This window comes from Chelon labrosus (genome assembly GCF_963514085.1).
Source record: "Chelon labrosus genome assembly, chromosome: 15".
NCBI lineage: Eukaryota > Metazoa > Chordata > Actinopteri > Mugiliformes > Mugilidae > Chelon > Chelon labrosus.
The window spans coordinates 14,304,154-14,320,271 of record NC_140348.1 but is presented as its reverse complement, the minus strand read 5'-3'; the positions used below and the strand labels follow the sequence as shown (position 1 = coordinate 14,320,271).

Sequence of the window (16,118 nt, the reverse complement as noted above, 5' to 3'; positions counted from 1 at the left end):
ATCGCTATATAACTTCAGTTTTCAAAGCCTCCTGCACACTCACAAATGATAAGTAGTCTGTTTTTTTGAGAAATTATATATTTATTGTAAATTGAGTATCTTTGACTTGTGGACTGACAAAGCAAGCGAACTCAAGAGTTTATTTTAGCCTCTGTTTTTATTAAATAAATAAGAGCTAGCATATTAATTCTTAATCACAATGACAATGTGTTGAAACCCTGTCACCCTGGTTACAAAAATATCTGTATCTGTATCGAGTATACACCATTATTAAACTTCCTGCTAGCTTTCAGATCCAACCAGAGTTGTTGTTGAAGGGTTAAAGCTCACCTTCAGACCAAAAAAAAAAAAGTCTGCTACCTCTCAAACAGCAGCACGACTTCACAGTGAGGAGTATGTGGGAACATATCTACAGGGACAGCCAGAGTGGGAGAAAATGCCTCTCCCGTGAGTTTCTTCTGCGGGTCCGGAGCACAACAAAGCTCCTTGAAGTTCCTCATAGCTTCTCCATCTGGTTTACAAGAAACATAGACCAGCCTGCGGATAGCGGGTTGGTTTCGTAAAGCCCGGACCACTCTGTGGTGGAGGCCAGCTCGAGGAGGGTTTACCACAGCTGTAAGGTTTCCACCTGCAGAACTCAGTTGAGACATAACACCAGGAAGAACAACCTCTGCCTTCCCAGGAATAAACTCACAGTTCAGCACATTATTGTGAGATGCGTTGTGTTTAGCATCTTCCACCGCCTGCTCTATGAGCTCTATACCGATAACTTTGTTCACTCTGGGAGATATAGTGATGCCGATGGCACCTGTCCCACAGCACACATCTAGGAGAGTACCACCAACTTTGTTTCGTTCTCCATCTTGCTCAATGTTTGGGACACACAGGTCTCTGACTGTGCCATACAACACCTGAGCAGCTGGCTGGTTCACCTGAAAAAAGGCATCGGCTGAGATGCGGAACTTGAAGCCCAGGACCTGTGAATCACCAAACAACACAGGCACAGCAATTAAATGTAGGAATATATTAAACTTGAGCTACCCACTCCTCTGTATTGCCTTTATAAATTCAAGCCTATCTTTCTCTAAGATTAAGTCACTTGATGCAGCTATTAAATTAGCAAATGAATAAAAGATTCACGACTTTAAATATACTTAATTACACCAAGACTGGCATGTGTTAGAAGCCAAACGTATTTGACGCATTAGACCACAATGCACCAGGAATTAAAACAAGTACTTCAATATTGTCTAGTGCAGCTCGACAACAGAATATTAAATTATGCTATGTGAAGTTCCTCACAGATTCTCTGTAATTTTGGTGTACGTTACCTCCTCATACATGTGTGGCTGGCCATGCAGGAGCTGGTAGGGGGATTCCTCATGGGTGCAGCGAGTCATTGTGCTCTCCTGGAAGAACAATGAGTCCAGTTGACATACTGAACCCGGGCCCTGCATGAAGTAATGCACCAGGTCGGCCTTATGGACTGCCACCTCTTCTGGAGTGAGTGTCTGTGGATGAAAGTACACTATAGCCATGGTATGGCCCTCTGCATTGGTCCTAACTGTGACTTCTCTCCAGTGACCCCCATCCTGGAAAAGCAGGCAGGGCTCCAGCGAGGAGAGGCGGAGGAAGTCCTGATAGCATCTGGAGACTAGTTTGTGCTTCTCTGGCACGTTCAGCAGGTGGTCTCCGTTGACGCAGACAATGTTCCTGTGCCTGCCTGCGCCCACATAAAATCCAACGGTCTTTGGGTTTCCATCCACACCTCTGTTGACAGAAAATGTTGACTTGTTGCGGTAGCCATATATAACTGGCGATGGAAGAATAGGCAGGATGGGAAAGTTGAAGTTACCTCTATCAGGTGATGAGGCATGTGGTTGGAAGTTATATGAAAGATGCACTGAGAGCTGAGACAGTATCTTCTCCTGACACTTTTGCTTGACCTCAAGTTGTTCATCATAACTCAGCCTCCACAGAGGAGTAACCGCATCAGACAGCCTCTCCTCCCAGGACAGATTATCTACATTGGGGGGTGTCTTGCGACCTTTTCTCCACCCCTTCTTTGATGGGGGTTTCTCCTGGTCATTTGTTGAAAACAACCGGTAGCTTTTCCTCAAAGAGAAAGACAAAGAAATGGATTTGAGAGATATGACTGACCTTCTGCATGTAGCTGCCAATGCCATTTTGACTTTAACCGAAATAACTTCCTATTATGGGTGCAGGTGACAGCTAGTATACCGTATAATGTAAAAACGAAATAAAACGAACACCACTGACTCTTAAAATTAATGTTCTACCGCGTTTTAATGAAGCCCATGCCGCTGGTCGTTTAAGGAACTGTTATGACGTCTTATTTACGAGACGGACGGCTTGTTAGCGTCATCCTCGTGCGTCCTACGGCAAGTAAACAGTTCCGTTTTGTCGCGATGGACTCAAACAAGGACGAAGCTGAGCGTTGCATAAAAATAGCCCTTAATGCAGTCAGCAACAACCAGCCGGACAAAGCCAGGAAGTTTCTGGAGAAGGCACAGCGCCTGTTTCCGACAGATCAGGCAAAAAGTACGTCGAATAAACCTCTTTAGGCGGCGATGTTATATCGGGTGGCGGTGGGCCGTGGCTGTGAAACCGAATCAGCTAACGTTAGCATTACCGTCTTAACCAGCTGCTCCTAGCCGACACTGGTATTTGTAGTTTTTCAGCCCCCACTCGCGATTTCTCGAATACATGCGTTACTTATTGTCTTAAATTAATGATTGTTAACTCGGAGGTTGCGTTTAAATCCCCGCCAGACGTTCTTCTAGTAGCAACAGCGCTAACCATTAGCTCGCCGTGGTAATGGATTAACTAACTAGGAAACTCAAGTGGAAACGTTGAGTAATATGGCTACTCTCTTTACAGACTTGTTGGAGTCGTTAGCGCAGAATGGAAAGCCTCCGGATGAGAACGGAGATGGACCCACTATGAGGCACCGTGGCGACAGGGAGCAGGCTGATGGGTCCACGCAGGGGCCCACAGGTTCAGCCAAGCCGTACACAGCAGAGCAACTGGATGCTGTCAGAAAGTCAGTGCATGTGGATTTATTCTTCTGTTTCAGATAAAACGCAGTGTTGCCAGCAAATTTGAAGTCAATGATGTGGTTGTATTTTAATCAAATGTAATTTTCAATTTAATTAAGAAGTTTGGGTATGTTGACCAAACGGGTAGAACTGGTTATTGTTGTCAGTCACCTGGAGCTAATTAAGTTAATTATGTTGTATGTGATAAAATTTTTTTATTATTATTTCCTGTTTTAAAATCTGTGACTGTATTTTGAAATTACAAAACCAGTTGCACAAATTAGTCCATGTTGCACAATCTATATCCAGATTACTTTTCTTTATGCTGAGCGATCAGACTACAGCTCTCTGATGTTTATTCAGAGTGTGGCATTATGCCTGGGACGTTTCTCCATAATCCAGGTTATGGTATATCCTCAAAACAAAGGTAATTGGAGTTGTTGGGTTTCTTAAAGACTCAAACCACCCACCAGTCATTTAGAACTGAAGAAACTACTCACTAAACATGTTCAAGAAACCCAGCAAGACCTATTGCCTTTGTTTCAGCTAATTTATGTTTTTTACATATAGAAGCAATGGCACTGTCACATAAATGCAATAAAAAATACAATCTCAGAACTATCTTACAGTTAGCTCACATGTTCCTATTTCTGTTCGTGTCATTATTTTCTGCTTAAGTAGGTCTTTAGTGTCTCAATAAAAGTGTATTTTGGGTCGTGTCTTTTCCCCCCACATCCTAATCATCTCTGCTGTGTTGTTGATTTTTTTTTAACTGTAGGATTAAAAGCTGTAAGGATTACTACCAAATTCTTGGAGTTGAAAAGACGGCCTCGGAGGAGGATCTTAAAAAAGCTTACAGGAAGCTGGCTCTGAAATTTCACCCAGATAAAAATCACGCCCCTGGAGCCACAGAGGCATTTAAAGGTAAATAAAAAATCATCTCCATTGCCGTTGGAGGTTGCCGTGGAGGTCATGGAAATATAAGCTTACGTTGTGGTTTTTATGTGTGTGTCTGTCTGTGTGTGTTTCAGCTATTGGTAATGCCTATGCTGTTCTGAGTAACGCTGAGAAACGAAGGCAGTACGACCAGTATGGAGAGGAGAGGACACACCCGAGCAGACACAGACACCATCGTGATTTTGAAGCGGACATCTCGCCCGAGGACCTCTTCAACATGTTCTTCGGTGGAGGCTTCCCATCAAGTAAGCAGATACCAGATGATTAAAGGTTCAGTCACCGTGTTTAAAACAACAGTGTTAATGAGGCCCAAGCTTAATGTGGACTTGTTTGTTTTGCATAAAAGCAAGACAGGTATCTTACCATATTTGCCATAAACTGAGTGTTAACTTAAAGACTTTGCAGGTGTCATTACCTGCAACTGCCATACCTCACACCTGGCATTTTTCTAAGCACACCACAAGCTGTCTTTCTGCCTTTCAATTCATTTTAAGATGCGAGAATGAAAATTTGTCATCAGTGTTTGTTTTGCCATCACCATTAGTTTCTGTGTTGCGTCCCTTGCCAGCCCTTACCAGGAATCTCCGGAGGGATTCAGTGAGATACAGCCGTCTGACTAGCTGTTTCGCTACTTAGTTTTTGGCCCAGCATTTTTATCCTCCACAAGTAAAACCCAAGGGCTGATGCGAATGCAAACAAGGGCTAAGCACAACTTTATGGTTTTTAATGGTGCTGTAGTGTTTCATCAGTCTCACTGCATAATGATAATGGTTTTTTCTATGCACTTCTGTGGTGTTTATTGACACGGAAAGACGGCTGTGGAGTTACTTTTGTAACTTCCGCTTAGATTTCTGCATCACTTGTACTGCTTTATAATGCTGTGCATAAGCTATATGGCAACAACAAGAAAAAAACTGACCAAATTACACGTTAAAAATTATACTTTCCTTGTAAGTTTCTTAAATATGTCCTTCTCTCTAGTTGAGCAGTACGATCACCGAAATGATCATCATGCTGTAATTGACTGGGCAACATTATATTTGATTACCTATATTTTCTTAAATCTTTCCTAGGTAATGTACATGTTTACAGAAACGGAAGAATGCATTTTGCACACCATAACAGGCAAGAAAGACGAGAACAGCAGAGAGATGTAAGTCCTTTTTGTGCTCTTTTTGTTGCACTTGATTTTAAGACGCGGCTAAATCGTATAATCTCTGATAAACGCTAATAAAACCTTTTTTATTTTCTCTCTCTCTCCTTGCAGGGAGGTCTGGCCCTGTTTGTCCAGTTGATGCCCATCTTAATTCTCATCATTGTGTCTGCCCTCAGCCAGATAATGGTCACGCAGCCTCCATACAGCCTTAGCTACCGCGCGTAAGTGGTTCTCCGTTTAGAGAGCTTTCTGATGTTGCGCGTCTCACCATCTGTCTCACTCTTATCATTATGTCCCCCCCCTACATCAGGTCAGCTGGACATATTCACAAAAGGCATACAGCACACCTGAAGGTGCCTTTCTACGTGGGGGACCGTTTCAATGAAGAATATTCTGGGAGTAACTTAAAGACTGTTGAGAGGAGTGTAGAGGAAGACTACATCTCTAACCTCAGAAACAACTGTTGGAAGGAGAAGCAGCAGAGTGAGTTTACAGTAGAGCTGAATCATGTTTTAACTACTGATTAATGTCATGGTTCACACTTTTATATTGCATATATATTTATATTGCATTTTGAGTAATTTTTTTGTCCCGCCAAAGACAGTGTAGTATCAGAAAAGACAAAGAAACCATTCATATTTGTAAAAGAAGAATCTGTAAAAGTTTAAATGACAGATCAGTTGCACTGTTATTTTATTAATAGACTCATCATTTTAGCTCTAGATCGCTGTGCTGTAACTGTGCAGTGTTTATTAGTTTTCTTTTCTGTGGTTGTGCATGTTCTTAGGTCATTGTTACAAATACGTAGCAAGACACTTTCACTTCAATACAACATCATGCAAAGGATAATACGGGTCATTTAACACTAGAATTGTGTGTAAATTTTTTACTAGCTGATGTACTGTGATTGACGTGTATAATTTCAAGGGGATAGTTAATCGATGTCTATGATACTGACACACGCTCTTTTTACACTTTCAGAGGAAGGCTTATTGTATCGTGCTCGTTACTTTGGGGATTCGGACTTGTACCAAAGAGCACAGAGAATGGGGACTCCCAGCTGTTCCCGACTATCTGAGATTCAGGTTATATTGGATGGCTAAAAACCACTCGCACGCATATGGGTACGTTACCGTGGACATTACAGTTTAATTGTTACTGCATAATGCACAAGATCATGCTTTGTGTATCTACAAATCACGCACACGCTCTCCTTTATTTGATTCCAACCTCCCAAGCTGCTCTTTCCATTTGTTTTACTAAATACATTTATATTTATCAGCTATATCTTAGTCCGTTAACCTGGTGCGGTAATGCAGCTGAATGCTGGGGCCGACACTTGATATTCAAGAGTCGGCCGCGTTGTCTCAGATGTCAGAGTTTCCCCTCAAGCACTTTACTGCACTATAATGGGAAGAGGTTTTAAGACAGGCCCTGACAACCAGATTACCTTGTGATAACAGAACTTTGACCAGACCAATAAATTTATATCAGACATGGCAGCTGTTGGTGTAACTCAGCTCGAGCAAGGCCTCAGCTAACTTAATTCACTGGAAAGAGCAAAAACACTTGGCTGCTATTAAAATGATAGCTTGATTTCTTTGAAATTGAGTTCTTTGAGGTTCACATCCATAGTCAGCCTTACCTAGAGTTGACACATCCCCAGTTCAGAGAAACTGACAGAAGTACCAGCATAGAACCCGAGCAATAAACTGCTCTGTACAAGGTCAGCAGCATAATGTATTTTAACAACCAAATATTAATAAATCCTTTATAAATATTTTAACAAATTAATATCTGTTTAATTGTACGGTTTGTCTACGAAATGCTTTACCTTGCTATCAGACAACCCTTTCTGACAGGATGCTCTAGCCATTATGGTTGGCCTTGTTTTGGGTGATAAAATATATTTCGCTGCTGACCCCGTTCACAGGCGTTGATTGTGCGGTTTCTGTGCCGATACTCATTCTGCAGAATAATCAGTTTCTTTTTTTCCTCTGTTCTGCTGATGGTGAGGATTTCACGTGACAATGAATGAGTTGTTAAATACAGAAAGCCAATAAAAGATCATCCTATGAAAAGAGTGCATTATAACTCTCATGTTTCTTTTTGTCTCTCATAGGTTCGTCAGTACTTGAATCTAATTAGAAGAAATCGGTCGGAGCCCACTCAAATTGGAGCATATTTCTGCAGCAAACCAAGAGAATCAAAAATGCCTTACGTGCAGTGGGCAGCAGACCTCATCAGGGAACCTCTCTGCAACTTGATGTAGATTGACTTCCTGTAGAACTGTGAGAAGCTTTGAGTAGACTGCCGACATTATCTTTCTCTAGTGTCTTTACAATGGTGAGAGTCCACGAGGCGTCGCGGTGGAAAATAAGAACATTGGTGTCTGTTTGAACGGTAAACAAAGCTGCTCAGATTAGCTTTCTCTGTCCCAATCTTTTTGTTTTCCTTAAACATTTTGAGAAACCTTATGGCCTTCTCATAGACAGACGTCTGAGCCACTCACAAGGAAAGTGTGTAATTTTTTATAGTTCTTACCAATGTAAATACTCATTTTACTTTTAACAGTGCAGGGTTTGTTGGAGTCATTTACAATGTTATGTGGATTTGCTCGTAGCCTGTTGAATCATAACTATTGAAAATCATTGCACAAATAAAAGGAAACCATATTTATTAAATTAACAAGCTAAAATTGTATAGAAGTTTCTTTGAATTAAATTTGTCCAATGATTGACCGGTGCATATTTTGTCTTTTACAACATACAGGCCCACAGATGCTCACTCATGTGCCTTTATAACACATTGATTTATTGTATATATTGCATATTCTTACTTAACACTGTTTCTAAACTGGTTTTGAGTGTTTACACTGGAGCAATAGCAGAATCAAGTATCCTCAAAGCAGACAGAATGAACTGAAAAACGTTGAATAAATTGTGGATGATGGTGAGACGGCTCCAGAAAGATCTAGAAAAATCTGAATCTTAAACTTTCGGACTTGTATGAAAATGAATTGTGATTCATTGTCGATTGTATTTGTCTGAAATCATAAAGTATGTTGTGGCTATCTCTTTACTTGCTGCATAAACGGTATACTAATGATGTATGAGACAAGGCAAGAAAGAAGAAAACTCACAGCAAACTAATAGAAAATAATTTATTCTTTTGTTAAAAAATACACATGAGCTTCAGGTGGTAATATTTGACTATCAAATACATGAGCCATTACCTTTCAGGTGTGACTCTACATTCACAGAAAACGAACTGGCACATGTTCAGACATGTCTTCTCTGTTGAATCACCCGTAACCAGATGAGTAGCTGCCATGAAGCATAAGTTGGTTCAAAAAATAACCTTGTAAGCATCAACAGAGATTGTTTTATGAAGACCATCTTGTCAATTAGCATGTAAGTTTGTGCCTTATTTCACATGGATTCAGTGCAGCTTATCAGGCACAGCAGCTCTTTGTCAGCAGCACTCCTCAATCAGCAGCTCCCCTGAACAGTACAGTTTCCTCTTGATAGCCCTGAAGCCCATGCTCAGCCTCAGATTCGCTGTAGATCTCTGTGGGGGCTTGCCGCGCTTGAAGAGCTTCTGAACTTTTGGCCACAGTCCGCTGGACTCGAGTCGCAGCACCAGAGTCACGTGGAAGGTCGGGACCAGGGATGGGTCCACGGCTATTTGGTCAACGGTGCACAAGGAGCCCTGGTCCCCCCTGTCCACACACAAGTCAATGACCGCTCCCTTGAGGCCACAGGGCTCACTGGCTGCCAAATGGAGCAGCTCGTGAGTGATACTGTGCAGCAAGCAGTCAGGTAGGATGAGTTTGGAACAGCCCAGAGTGTGGGATGCGTTGTTGAGACTTTGTGCAATGGTGGTCACAACCTCTGCAGCCAGTGTCTCCTCCGGGGGATAACAGAAGAAACTGCGGTCTAAGTCTGTGAGGGACAAGTCTGCCACAGAGCCTGAAACAAAGGAGTAAAGGTTAAAAGGTTGCCTGGCAGTGCAGGAGTGACATAAAATTGTTATTCAGTTTTCTGATGATTGAAAACTGAGCCATCAGTAAATGTCTATTTCTCCCTTTGTCTTTGTCAATTAGTTTAGTATATTTAAAATATATGTTTTTGGCCACTAAGACAACAGACCATGCTCAGACAATAGCTTTTTCAGACACTTACCAGTTTCACTCCTGCAGTACTGATGTGTTGTGACCCCCTGATTGATTCCCTTCAGTTCAGTCAGCCTCTGCAGCAAACTGCCCCAGGACAGTCTTTGTGAGCCCCTGTCCTCCGCTGGAGAAGGAGGAAAGCTGCCGTTCAGGGACTGATTACAAGAAAATGCCATTTTTAAAAAAGAAAAAGTACAAGAAAGGTCTAAAAAAAAAAAAAAAGTGCAATGGTGATCAGTGGGGCAACTCTCGTCCTGAGCCCAGACCAGCTGGAAAACACACTCTGCAACAATGGAACAAAGCCTTAAATACCCAAGCGAGAAAACCACGCCCATGTAGTTTTTTTTAACCAATGAGGTTCCAGCTCACGTCCTCAGCGTGCTGACCTGCCTGGTAACATACTTGTTCCTTTTGATGATGAAGCAAAGGCCAGGCCCCCCGGCAGTTAAGACGCCCCGACCCCCAACCAGACTTACTTCAACAAGTTTGTGTTAATTCTAAATCATTTTCGAATTTACAAAAAGTAAAAACCTCGATGCCGAGCCAGCTCGACATCCCCTGCTCAGAATTCACTAAGTAAGAGAAAGGCACACCCAGACATATTGGGGAAAGAAAGAAATGATGAAAGAGGCTTTGAAAGATTGATTCTTGTGAATGGCTACTGGGAGCGACACGTATCTCACGTAGACCACGATCGTGTTTTTCATTAATTGGTAAGAGAGAGCGCTGACTAAGATTTTTGGTGCTTTTTTAAATTTAATTTAATTTTTTAATTTTTTTTTAAAGTCAGTTCAAAGTTACACGATCCTGACTTAAACTCAGCATACAGTCGATAATTAGATTTTCAGGAACTTTTTTAGGGAATAGCTACTGTTGTGGTAAATAGGTCGTCCTGAAACTTAGCCTCATCCACCTTAATATCATAAAGGGCCCAGAACTTGATTTCTTCCCCAGACTTTTTTTTTTTTTTTGTATTTATTTATTCATTTATTGTACAAAGCCATTTAACCAAATCGTATTTGTTGTTTCATAGACCATTAATACAAATTTGTTTTCTTTATATGAAAAAGATGGACTACATGGCATAAAAATACTTACCTATAATAATTAACAGGGGAAAAGAGAAACTTTAGGAACAACTCTTCTGACTCCTGACTTCAAACATGCAGACACACAGAGAGACACCATCCCCCACTTCTAGAAAAGTCTCCACTCCTGTTTTGCATAGCTGATGAGGTTTTCCCCCCTACCATTTGGTTTTTGTTTTTTCGTTTGTAGTCCTTCATTCTGTTATAAGGATTTTATATGATATGGGATATGTTTGCTGGCATTTGCCCACCGCAGACACCTTCAGTGTGACTTGGACATTACTTCTGACAAATGAAAGACAACTGTGTGTGTGTTTGCATATAACTTTGTATATATATATACTCATTTGCCGATTCATTTGGGTACACTAGTAACACATGTATTATTGTCCTGCACGAAATCTTCCTTTGTGACTGTTACGATGTTTAACTGGGACAGGATCCAGGGCCCTCGACCCTTCACTGGACAAGCGGTTACAGAATGAATGAATGAATGAATGAATGTTTAAGAAATGGGGAGATTGAAATGTATGTTCATTTTGGAGGCTGTAGTTTGAGGTGCAGTTAAATTAAACAAACACAAAAGTTGTGTGCCCTTTGACTTAAATGGGGTTCTGACTCATCAGAAAATGGACATGGGTCTTCTGAGGGTGTCCTGTGGTGTCTAGAACAGAATGTTGTTAGTGGGGGTCTTTGGGTCCTGTGGGTTGAGGGGAGGGACCTCTGTGGACCATGTTTGTTCCAGTACATCCCACAGATACTTGATCAGTTGTGGGTGATCGGATCCAATCCACCTAATACAAGCTGTAGTCCTTATTGGTGTAATACACCACCTCTCCATATGATGGCGGCACTGCACCGCCTGTAAATGACCGACCAATGAGGTGTGAGTGCACATAAGCATGTGAAGCGTTTATGCCCGATTGCACCTATTGTCTGGAGTGTACGTGCCCACGAACACACAGTGTTTAGAGATGCCTATTTCCATGTGTATGCCCACTTTTATGGTCACGACTGTGTTTTGTTCTGCTTCTTAAACGGGTCTCTGCACTCTGCATATGTCTCTTAACTGAGCGTTAGCTTTTACACTTCACTGCTGGGGGACAACAGTATTTGTACCATGTCATGGAAAAAAAAAAAAAAAGGAAACTGAAAAAGTGGAAACAAAGCGAGACAGACGCTGTGTTTTACAATTCAAACAGGCCTTAGAGAGCTGCTGGGCCGGCTTGCCTCAGGCTGTGTAATTCATGTATAATGAATATACCACCAAATGGATTGTTAGGAATGTTTTTTTTTTCTTGAACATTTTGCTCTAATCAAAAGAGCACTGGAGTGAATCCTGAAGCAAAATACCTTTATTGTTTTATTCCAAAGAGCTATTTGTTTCAGTAATTGGTGTGTGCAAATGATGCACTTAAGTGGTGAATGCAATATATTCACACCTGAATTAGCTCAGATGGAAGCTTCTTCTTCTCCACGCTATTTTGAATATGCTTATGTTAAGTAATTCAGAAAGGGGGAAGAGGGTCTCTGTACTGTGTTTGTGGCTATAGCAACAACGTGTTTTTTGATCACTGTTTAACACTGTCATGTAAAGTCGGGTGCTCTCGGCCGCTCTGTGAAGATGATTCCAACAAAGGAAGCAAAAAGAGACTGCGGTGAAAATCACAGCACACGGCCTCTCATTCGTCTGTCATATGAGCCCTGTGTTTATCTGGAAACCCCTTAGCACTTAATGCAGGCCGCTCGGTTTGGCTGTGTGAGCCTGCGTCACCTGAAGCTGGAGCTGGGACAGAATTCCATTTAGGTTTTGATTTATTGCTGGGAGAGGCAGAAACAGACCTGCACTCTCAGGGGAGGAGAAACTGTGATGTTTGGCAAGGTTTGCTGAGACATACTCTTCTTTATCAGCGTGTTAACGCTTTGCACACCATATTCGGAACTGTCTTGACAGGAAATATTAGCTTATTAAAGAGCTGGATTCATTATTTGATGGTGAAAGTGAAAAATAAGAAAATATCTGTGGGTGTCTTAAAGTTTTTACCACTTTTACTTTAAATAATAAAAGTAATCCGAGTAAAGCAAACTGCATGAGAGACATAGTCAGCTACATAAAAACTGCTGAGTGCAAAATACAGAATACAGGAATACTGCATGCATTTATAGCACATAAACACAATATATGTTTGCATTTCCTTAGTGTTTTGATGCATTTTCTGCTCTTCTTTTACACAGGCTTAAGGAGATTCTTGTACTGTAATTACATATTGCACCATTTAAAAGTGGCTTTGTGTTTTTCATTGATTTATTCTTATTGTCAGTCACAGAGTATGAGCAATGAGTACACATTTCCCCAAGAACGAGGCATTATCATTTCCCTTCGCCGACATGAAACACCCAAAGGAACTGGATTATTTGTAGTTTTCAGATTGCATTGTTGTATCTCTGAACAAATCTCATTACTGGTATTGATCGAACGTTCATTTGGCACCGCAGAGGCTGCACTGCTAAACGGGAGGTGCAGGAGTGAAAAAAGGTCAATGCATACGTGATGAACTGTGACCACATGACATCAGATGGAGAAAAGGATCCCGATCATTATTTATAAGTGCTCTCTCTGTGACGTGTCCCTGAGTGAAGCTATCTCTCAGTTTAGAACCGTATGCATTATTTATCCAAGCTGACAATGTTATGCTTTTTGTGTTTGGGCTTGAATTAAACAAGACCTGGTGGGTTGTTGTGGCTGTTCTTTGAATCTTGAAATATTTATCATCCAGTTTACCAGATTTATTTGACCCACTAGTGTTGAATATGCACTAAATAGGCCTATTCATGGAGTTTTTTGATCTACTAATGGTAGATGGCCAAAGTTGCCAAAAAACCGCTGCTGCCATGCATCCAATAAATGTCAAGACATTCATTCATTCATTCATCTTCTGTAACTGCTTGTTACTGTGAAGGGTCGCGGGGTCTGCTGGAGCCTATCCCAGCTGTCGTCGGGCGAGAGGCGGGGGTACACCCTGGACAGGTCTCCAGTCTACCGCAGGGCTAACACAGAGAGACAGACAACCATTGACACTCACATGCACACCTACGGCCAATTTAGAATCACCAATGAACCTAACCAGCATGTCTTTGGACGGTGGGAGGAAGCCGGAGTACCCGGAGAGAACCCACGCAGACACAGGGAGAACATGCAAACACCACACAGTCGGCCCATGGATTCAAACCCGGAACCTTCTTGCTGTGAGGCATCAGTGCTAACCACCACGTCTCTGTGCCGCCCACTAAATGTCAAGACATTTCACCCAAAAATGATATCAAGCTGTTGTTGGAACCAAAGCCATTAGGATTCATCATCTAGTTACTTTTGCCATTTATACCAGATTTCTGGTCACTGCATCTAAAAATACAGGAAAGCAACTATTCTTCTAAATGGAAAAATAACACGAAAACACAATTGTACGGATTGGGTTGCAAAAACTTTATGTTAAATGCAAAAATACATGCCAGTGTTTGCAAACTCAAATCATAATAACATGGAAAGTTTTTAGTAAATCCAGCTGACTTGTCTTGGGGCACAGTTTATGCGGTACGTATCGGTTCTGGGTGACAGACGTTTTTTTTGAATGAGCATCATCTGATCTTTACATGTCTCTCACCTGCAGCCATTCCAGCCATCACAATCACATTCCCACCCTGCGAGTCACAAAGCACCAGACCTGAGGAAACCTCGCTCGCTGACAGGGCGGTGCATTCACAGGGCTTCTATAAGAAGATTACCTGAAACCCCCTATGGCTCCGCGACTCTAGGATTACTCAGACAGTTTTCCTTGTACTAAAAAAAAATAAAAAAATGAGATGAACTTTGTCGGCCTGCCATGTTCCGCCCTCCTCTCTCTGGATCGCTGCTCTGTGACTGTCGCATCACATCTGTCCGGGTTCATGAGCAGGTCTGCGTTTGACTTGAGCAGCTTCGAGGTTCTCACCTCATATGTTCCCTAAAATGCCGCAGTTAATCCCACTGCCATTTTGCTTCATGTTACTCATTTCTCTTAGTTTGATTAATGTCATGGAGAATAAAGCAGGCAGACCGCAGCAGCTGCAGAGCATTGACTTAAAATGGGTCAGTATAAGAGCCTCGTTTTATAGCAGGGAGTCCATACTGAGTACAGTCCACTTCCAGCCAGCTGTAAATTTGTTATTTGCATACATGAATATTTTATTTCTACCCTTAGTGTGTAGTTGTTAAACATGAGCACATGTGTGTAAATCTTGCTGCATGGTTCACTATATTATGGATTAAGACATGCTCAGCAGATTTCAGATGCAGACTTTACTACGGCCTAATATCCCAAGATATATGTACGCAGATGTGTTCAGATTGAACAACTTCCTGTCTCTTTATCTCTCCTCGTTAAACTTGATTGCGTTCAGCTAAGAGATTAGATGACGCCTTGTCTCGTGCCTGCCTTTATTAAGAGCGCCTCAAAGACACTCCTTTCAGGAAGGAATAAAGATGGCAACAGTTAATCCAGCATTTCAATTACAATCTGTCATTCAGCGTGCGCCTCTCTGGGGACGAGGCTGATACAGCAGGCGGTGCAGAAACGGTACAGTCAGATACTGTAGCATGGCACGGTGCAAATATCCTGCACTCGAGAAATGAGCCTAACCACACAGAAATACCAAAAACAGTTCTGAAACACCACGAACCTTACTTTTACAACTTTATTAAATTTTAACTATTCATTTTAGCCAGGCGTGTTTCACGGTTACGGGGTCGTTAAGGGCTAAAGGGCAAATTTGCCACGTTCTGCAAGGTAACAAAAGTAAAACAGGTGCAGTCTGATTTCTAATCGATTGACTTTATTCCACACCACGCGCTCCAGCCGATACAACAGCACTGCAGTTCATACTAATTTGTGAATCATTCAGTGTTCAGTTTTTTGTCTAAAGAGGTGAAAGAGGTGTCGAGTCAGCTCAATTATAATAAGCCACTAATAGCAGGAGCAGTGCAGGTGTAATTAACACCATTAATTACGGCTGCACTGCATTTAGGCGTCCCAGTTCCAGGGCCTCGTTGTCACGTACGCTGGCTTCCTGTCATGGTTTACTGGGACACCTAAATAGAGCAGAGCCAACAGTATTATCACAAGTTCAACCCCTGCTTTCTGTGCAATATACACAGAACAAGGAAGTCGGCAGGAGAGTGGAGGTCTGTTTGGACTGCAACGACTACATATCAGTCATAAAAATGCTTTAATTCATGTTGTGCAGTCATGCTCTGTGTTGACTTTTATATTTCTAACAAATTATTACAAAAGGATGGCAACATTAAAAAGACATGAGCTAGAAACAGTGAAGGCTTGCTTTAAAAATCTGTTTCTGAAATGTAGCTAAGTTTAACGAATGAAAAATTTAAATTATGATGGAAACTTTAATTATGAAAACTGCTTTCCTCTAAATTTACCTCCACATGTACCACCACAACTAATTAATCTGTCACAAGACAGATTGATTAATGAATAAATGCTAACAAGAAGGGTCAAATAAACACATTTTTTTTTAAAAAGATATGACAATGACAGCCACGTAACAAGACCTAAAAGCTGCTTTTTCTGCACATTTTGATTGGCACAAAGTCATTAATTTGCTGGAGGAAATCCAAACAGCCAGTGCCT

General features: G+C 41.6%; 3 protein-coding genes across 3 annotated transcripts; 1 reads left to right on the top strand and 2 right to left on the bottom strand.

Annotated features, from left to right (window-relative positions):
• Positions 1-89: 89 nt before the first annotated feature.
• Positions 90-2,213, bottom strand: trmt2b (tRNA methyltransferase 2 homolog B). Its single transcript, XM_084562097.1, has 2 exons — positions 1,332-2,213; positions 90-977 (listed from the first exon to the last, which is right to left on the bottom strand). The coding sequence occupies exons 1-2, from the start codon at positions 2,184-2,186 to the stop codon at positions 357-359; spliced, it is 1,476 nt and encodes a 491-aa protein (XP_084418223.1). The 5' UTR covers positions 2,187-2,213; the 3' UTR covers positions 90-356.
• Positions 2,214-2,240: 27 nt separating this feature from the next.
• dnajb12a (DnaJ heat shock protein family (Hsp40) member B12a) lies at positions 2,241-8,282 on the top strand. Its single transcript, XM_084562098.1, has 9 exons — positions 2,241-2,562; positions 2,902-3,064; positions 3,838-3,983; positions 4,091-4,261; positions 5,090-5,169; positions 5,284-5,393; positions 5,483-5,655; positions 6,154-6,296; positions 7,295-8,282. The coding sequence occupies exons 1-8, from the start codon at positions 2,346-2,348 to the stop codon at positions 6,273-6,275; spliced, it is 1,182 nt and encodes a 393-aa protein (XP_084418224.1). The 5' UTR covers positions 2,241-2,345; the 3' UTR covers positions 6,276-6,296; positions 7,295-8,282.
• Positions 8,283-8,356: 74 nt separating this feature from the next.
• LOC311500132 (DNA damage-inducible transcript 4 protein-like) lies at positions 8,357-9,539 on the bottom strand. The gene is made up of 2 exons (XM_084561349.1): positions 9,357-9,539; positions 8,357-9,143 (listed from the first exon to the last, which is right to left on the bottom strand). The coding sequence occupies exons 1-2, from the start codon at positions 9,520-9,522 to the stop codon at positions 8,647-8,649; spliced, it is 663 nt and encodes a 220-aa protein (XP_084417475.1). The 5' UTR covers positions 9,523-9,539; the 3' UTR covers positions 8,357-8,646.
• Positions 9,540-16,118: the final 6,579 nt, after the last annotated feature.

What these genes read in the sequence shown, in the direction of transcription:
- trmt2b (XM_084562097.1), bottom strand. Translation starts at nt 2,186, where the DNA reads ATGGCATTGGCAGCTACATGCAGAAGGTCAGTCATATCTCTCAAATCC. An exon ending in AGCCACACATGTATGAGGAG is followed by an intron (nt 978 to 1,331) that starts GTAACGTACACC and finishes GGTGATTCACAG; the next exon opens with GTCCTGGGCTTCAAGTTCCG.
- dnajb12a (XM_084562098.1), top strand. Translation starts at nt 2,346, where the DNA reads ATGACGTCTTATTTACGAGACGGACGGCTTGTTAGCGTCATCCTCGTG. An exon ending in TCCGACAGATCAGGCAAAAA is followed by an intron (nt 2,563 to 2,901) that starts GTACGTCGAATA and finishes CTCTCTTTACAG; the next exon opens with ACTTGTTGGAGTCGTTAGCG. An exon ending in CAACTGGATGCTGTCAGAAA is followed by an intron (nt 3,065 to 3,837) that starts GTCAGTGCATGT and finishes TTTTAACTGTAG; the next exon opens with GATTAAAAGCTGTAAGGATT.
- LOC311500132 (XM_084561349.1), bottom strand. Translation starts at nt 9,522, where the DNA reads ATGGCATTTTCTTGTAATCAGTCCCTGAACGGCAGCTTTCCTCCTTCT. An exon ending in GTACTGCAGGAGTGAAACTG is followed by an intron (nt 9,144 to 9,356) that starts GTAAGTGTCTGA and finishes CCTTTGTTTCAG; the next exon opens with GCTCTGTGGCAGACTTGTCC.